This window comes from Vombatus ursinus, unplaced genomic scaffold (assembly GCF_900497805.2).
Source record: "Vombatus ursinus unplaced genomic scaffold, bare-nosed wombat genome assembly UNPS02014837.1, whole genome shotgun sequence".
Classification (NCBI taxonomy): Eukaryota; Metazoa; Chordata; class Mammalia; order Diprotodontia; family Vombatidae; genus Vombatus; species Vombatus ursinus.
The window spans coordinates 3,093,866-3,100,205 of NW_020954615.1; the positions used below are offsets into that span (position 1 = coordinate 3,093,866).

At 42.7% G+C, this 6,340-nt stretch overlaps 1 protein-coding gene across 5 annotated transcripts; it reads left to right on the plus strand.

The window, feature by feature from the left end:
* Positions 1 to 1,919: 1,919 nt before the first annotated feature.
* Positions 1,920 to 5,876, plus strand: LOC114026333 (probable N-acetyltransferase CML6). 5 transcript variants are annotated; one of them, XM_027840012.1, is made up of 6 exons: positions 1,920 to 2,011; positions 2,101 to 2,176; positions 3,524 to 3,613; positions 3,693 to 3,853; positions 3,991 to 4,218; positions 4,458 to 5,876. In XM_027840012.1, the coding sequence occupies exon 6, from the start codon at positions 4,488 to 4,490 to the stop codon at positions 5,157 to 5,159; it is 672 nt and encodes a 223-aa protein (XP_027695813.1). In that variant the 5' UTR covers positions 1,920 to 2,011; positions 2,101 to 2,176; positions 3,524 to 3,613; positions 3,693 to 3,853; positions 3,991 to 4,218; positions 4,458 to 4,487; the 3' UTR covers positions 5,160 to 5,876. The 5 variants fall into 5 exon arrangements, with proteins under 5 accessions (XP_027695813.1, XP_027695814.1, XP_027695816.1 ...); XM_027840013.1 differs by having other exon boundaries at positions 3,697 to 3,853; XM_027840015.1 differs by lacking the exon at positions 3,524 to 3,613.
* Positions 5,877 to 6,340: the final 464 nt, after the last annotated feature.

Consider the following 6,340-nt stretch of genomic DNA (forward strand, 5'->3'; position numbering starts at 1 on the left):
TTGCCATCAAAAACAAAGGCTTTCATATTGCAGTAGGTGTGTGTGTGTTTGTGTGTGTGTGTATGTGTGTGTGTGTGTGTGTGCGCATGCATGTGTGTGTATGTATGTATAACCAGCTTTGGAGAGAAATCTTTTCCATAACTGGGGGGCTCAAATGTCCTATATTAGAAGTGACTAATCAGTGACCAGACTGCTGTGGGTCTTGGAGCAGGACTGCCTGATTGAAGGTTATAGGGATGATCACAGGAGTGACATAACATCCTGGGTTTTCCTCCAGTACTCCTGGACTTTGGACAGGGCCCCAGCTGGATGGCTTACGTGCACCCAAAGGTAAAACTAGAAGTAGGCAAAGTAGGAAGGAATGGGCATGAAGGGAGGATATCCATTCTGTTAGGGCTTGAAACCAAAGCCTCCCCCAAACCTACATACCCCCATACTCCTTAATTCAAGAGGCAGTCCCAGTGGCTGTTGTGTGCTACTAATAGAGAATAAAGAGGTCTAGACAGAAGCCCCAGAGGTATCTTGTGGCCAATTAAGGTCAACTGGGATTGCATATTTATTTTTACTTTTGTTATCTTAGAGAGACAAGAACTTTGGCAAAATGCTTGCCTTTTCTAAACGGTTACTCTGAATATGGTTAGCATACACCAAGGTGGTCATTCATGGGGACTTCCTAGGATGTCTAAACAAGAAAGGTTGTTTCTAGGTAACTAGAAAAAGCAATAAGTTTCTCTGATAAAAGTCTAATATCCAAGATATATGAGTAAATGATTTAAATTTATGACCAAGAACCATTCCCCAGTAGACAAATGGTCAAAGAATATGAATGAGCAGTTTTCAGAAGAAGAAATCCAAGTTATCAACAACTACATGAAAAAATGCTCCAAATCACTAATAATTTAGAGAAATGAAAATTAAAGCAATTCCAAGGTTCTATCTCTCACCCATAAGATTGGTAAAGATGGCAAAAAAGTAAGTGAGAGATGCTGGAGGGGCTATGGGGAAACATGCATACTGATACACTGTTCATGAGCTGTGAATTGATCTGGCCAATCTGGAAAGCAATTTGGAGTTGTACCCCATAAGGCACTAAGCCAGTCCTACTCTTCTACCCAGCAATACCACTATTGGCCTTATACCCTTAAAGAGATTTTTAAAAAAAGGAAAAGGACCCATATGTACAGCAATATTTATAGCAACTTTTTTTCATAGCCGTATACTGGATGGCGGTATGTACTTATTGGGGAATGGCTAAATAAACTAAGGTATATGAATATAATTGAATTATTGCACTATATGAAATAGTGAAATGGAAAATTTCTGAGGAAAGCAGGAAGACTCATGAATTATTGGAGAGGAAAGTGAGCAGAACCAGGAGAATAATTTGCAAAATGACAACAGTGTTGTAAAGAAAAACAACGTGGAAAAACTTTGAAACTCTGATCCTTACAAGGATAAACCATCATTCCTGAGAACTGAAGATGAAACATGCTATCCATTTCCTGCTCAACTTAAAATGCACAATGAGACAGATAGTTTTGGAAATAGCCGATGTGGGAATTTGTTCTGTTGGACTATGCATATTTATAATGAGGGTTTTATTATTATTTCTTAATTGTTAGATAGGGGAGCAAATTCAGAAGGAGACAGAATAAGTGTTTGTCAAAATAATTATTTTTTAAATAACTAATTTTTTAAAAGAAACATTTCAACTGTTTACTTTTGTAAATTAAGAGTTAAAAAAATTAACAGAGATCTATTTTCTCTCCCTCCCATCCCTCACCAAATAAGTGTCCAAATACAAGAAGCACACAGACCTTGTTGGGAGCGGGAGGTGGGGTAGGGGGAGGAGAGAGGGCATGGCCAATAAGAAAGGACCCAGACACAAGCCAGAGCTGTCAATTGACATGGAGAGGAAGCTGCATTAAAAGCTGCAGCAGCTGAGTGACCTACTCTAAATGAGCCTCGGTGAAGAAAAGAAACAAGGGAAACAGCTTCAATTGAGAAAAAAGTAAGTGGAGACATAACTTCAATAATAATAATTATACATATAATAATATGTATATATTATAATAATCTAATATGTATTTAATAATACAGCAGGAAGTTGGGCCAGAGGCTGGGGCAGCAGGGAGCTAAATGCCGAAGAAAAGGCAGTACCCTCGGAGCTCAGAAGGTACGCTTGTGATCATGGAGAGAAAGTATATGTGCTGAATGTTGGTGGCTTGGACTGGTTTTGTCCTGGACTATTGATGCACTAGGGCACGAGCCCTTTCTGCATTTTCTGCCCCGTTAAATCAAATTGGTCGTCCTCCTGGCCATCAGTCGGTCGCCTCCATGGACTTGTGTTTCTCTTATTAGTAAGCTTCTCGTGAAGGGAGAGATTCTAACTTTTGCTCTCTGTCCTCAGAACCTAACACAGTGCCTGGCACAGAATACTCATAAAATGCTTGCCTTTTCTAAACGGTTACCATGAATATGGTTAGCATACACCAAGGTGGTCATTCATGGGGACTTCCTAGGATGTCTAAACAAGAAAGGTTGTTTCTAGGTAACTTTTCCTTTTCCTTTCGTTCATACCTTCTTGCATTGCTTACCTGAGTGCTTGGCCGAGAGCCCTTTTCAGAGATTTTCAAAATAAGTATGATACTGAAATTCCCATTGTTTCCCTTGGTGAGACATAAGGCAAAGAGATTTTGTGAGAGATGCCTCCAAAACTGTGTCCAGATCTCTGGGCCAAGTTATCTGTCCTGCAGGCTTAAACACCCCACCCCCTAACTTTGACCTCTCAATCTGGAAACCAATCAAATCAATACTTGAGCAGGTTAGTTGACTCCCTTCTCTCTCCATTAGTCATTCCCGTGATTCCTCAGATCAAACTCCCCTTCCTGGCTACTACCTACTTCCCTGCCTGTGTTAGTTTTCCCCATTAGAAAGTCAGTTCCTAGGGGCAAGGACTGTCTCACTTTTGATTTTGTATTCCCAGTGTTTAGCTTACTACTTAGCAAATAACTGGCTCTTAAGAAAAGTTTTTCTTTCATTCCTGTCATCAGAAGGTAAGTGTGGGCATCTTCTGGTTTATTAAAGATCTAAAAGGAATCATCGGATCTCAGAAGCATAGAGGGGAAAGGACTATTAGGGGCTACCCAGGCCAAAACAGATTTGAACAGGAATTCTCTCTACAACTTGCCCATTCAGCCTATGCTTGAAGACTTCTAGCGATGGGAAAGCTTGTTCCTTTTGCAATTCCCTCAGGGTCTGAGATTCTGCGGCTTTTGGTGAAATCTTTCTCTAAGGATTCATCAGTGTCTAGTTCTAAAGAAGGCCTGAGTCTGTGCTTGGATGCTGGCTGCTGTCAGTGCTATATCCAAAGGACCAGAGGCAGACCAGAGGATTCAGTGATACCTCTGGGTCAGGCCAAGTCATAGCCAGAGGGCTGAGAATGCTTGGGGAGGGGGACCACAAAGAAAAACGGGGATCCAGAGGCTAAGGAGGTGAAGGTTGACTTCTGCCTCAAATCTAGGACCAGCTTGATTCTCCCAGAGGTGGGAAGAACAGATGCCTTCACCAGGATGAGCTGGGCAGAATGCCGCACTCACTATCAGAGCTCTGGGTAGGTGAGCGGGAGGGTTTGGGTGCTGGGGGAGTTTGTAGGGAAGAAGTGAAAAAGTGATGATTCTGCTGTCAATCAGACAGGTCCAGCAGGAGAAAGGACATTGATCTTTTGGCATCTCATGTGGGCTTGGAAGCACTCAAGCAGACTCTTATAGGAGCAGCTTGAGGAAAAAGGGCACAAGTTGCAAAGGTACCAGCTACAAAGTACAGGAGTACCTGGGATCTGGAAAAGCAACAGGTGAGGAGACAAGAGAGGGAGCTTCCCTGGAAAAAATCCCATCTACCTCTGAGTTCTCTCCATAGGACAATAGATTTGGAGCTGAAAGGTACCTAAGATACAATCTATCTCACCCTTCACCTACCTCCATTTTACAGATTAGAAGTGGAGACCCAGAGGTTAAGTGATTTGTCCACAGTCACCGAAGTAGGAAGTGAGAGAGGCAAGTTTTGAACTCAAGGCCTCTGACTCCAAATCCAGCACTCCCTCCAGTGTACCACATTGCTTCTAGGTCACGCACCCATGACCTGGAACCACAGGAAGCTCTGGATTGAGAGGAAAGACTAAATCTCATCGGGAGAGTCTATTCTAGATGGCTCAGAAAGGTACTCCTAGGTGTCCATAGTATTGGCTCCTTCTATCCTTGGACTGACTCCAGATGGGATCAAAGAGGCCTGGGGCTAGTAGAGGGCAGAATAGGGGCTGTTTCCCTCCCTGACCTGCCAATCCTCCCATTCAGGCAGTGGCTTCTTTCCTTCAAGAAAAGAAGGTGAATCCTGGGGAGGGAGATGGTATGACTGAGCTGCATTGGGTAAGGATGGTGCCAATCTTCTGTCTTCTATAGGGTCTGTAGGAGAAGGAGACTGAAGAATCCATGGCTCCCTATCATATCCGGAAATACCAGGACCAAGACAGGGAAGCTGTGATGGACATGTTCATTCAGGGAACACTACATCACATTTCTTCTGGCTTCTTCCATCTACTGAAGCAGCCCAGAAGCTTCTTGCTCCTGCTAGGGGGCCCAGGGACCCTGTTTCTTGCCTCTGGCTCCCTCCTCCTGTCTCTCCTGGCCTTCCCAGGCATCCTGGCCTTCCTGTGGCTAGTTGTTAGATATCCCTTCAACTGGTACGTGGACAATGCTTTACACACTGACTTGCGGGACATCAGGAAATCCTATCTCAGTGACAGAGGATCTTGTTTCTGGGTGGCAGAGTCAGAGGGTCAGGTGGTGGGCATGGTGTGTGCCTGCCGGGTTCAAGGGTTTCCAGGAGGACAGAAACGGCTGGAGCTGCTACATTTGTCGGTGAGACCGGAGCAGCGGGGCAAGGGCATTGCCAAATCACTGACCCAGACTCTACTCCAGTTTGCACAGTACCAAGGGTATGATGCCGTGGTGCTGAGTACCCTTTGCTTTAATTACCCAGCTCAAAGAGTATATGAACAGTTGGGCTTCTGGAAAGCACGTGTAGCCTTTGATTCTTTAAAATGGAGGGTGGTGGCTATTCCTTTTTTCTACTATGAATATTCAGTCCCTTATTCACTCTGAAAGCTCCATGAGCCATCTTGGCCTTTAGCTTTTTATAGATTGGCCCCCCTATTTTAGTGATGGCTCACTAAAAGCTCTTACCTTAACCACCACCATTGACTTTCTCCCCTTGTGGCAAAAGGCCTTCTCCCAAACAGAGGGGCTTAAGATGGGTAAAATCGCAGGATCTCAGCATTGGAAAGGACCTCACTGGCATCCAGCTAACCCACTGCTAACCAGAATCCCTACCACAATGTACCTGACAAATGGCCATCCAGGCTCTGCTCAGACAACTTCAATGAGGGAAGTGCTTAGAAGACAGCCCATTCTACCTTGGATGGCTCTAATTGTTAGGAAGATTTCATTTAATGCTGCCTAATCTCCTTCTCTGTGATCCCCCCCCCCCCCACTTACTTCTCATTCTTGCTGCTGCGACCAAGTGGATTTCTCTTCTACATAGCTTCCTTCATATCCTTGGTGATGACTATCCTGTCAACCTCTCTAGTCCAATCCAATTCAATAAACATTTATTAAGTGCCTACTATAGAAGTGCTAGGGATAAGTTAATAAAAAGAAAGCTAATCTCTGCCCTCAAGAAGCTTACAGTTTAAAAGGGGGCTATTTTCAAAAATGATTAGAGACAAGGAAAAGAATGCATATGTTCTAAAAATGTTTATAGCAGCTTTCTTTGCTGTGGCAAAGAACTGGAAATTGAGGGGATGCCCATCAATTGGGGAATGGCTGAACAAATTGAGGTATATGATTATGATGGAATATTATTGTGCTAGAAGAAATGATGAGCTCAATGATTTTAGAAAAAAAACATGGGAAGACTTGCACAAAATAATGAAGAGCAAAATGAGCAGAACCAAGAGAACATTGTATACAGTAACAGCAATGTTGTTGTAAGAATGACTTTGAGTGAAAAAGTTATTTTGTCTATTATAAACACCCAAATTAACTATAAAGGGAAAGATATCATCTTCGTACAGAGAAAGAACTGATAAATAGAAGTATGTATAGGATAATTGTATATATGTATATATACCTATTTACATATAGGTACATATACATTTACCTATATACATATAGGTATATATATTTACATATATATGCCTATTTGTGTCTAATGGTTGCCATTTCTGGGGTGGAGGGAGGGACTGGAAAAAAAAGAAATCTACATGATAATTTTGTTGTATATT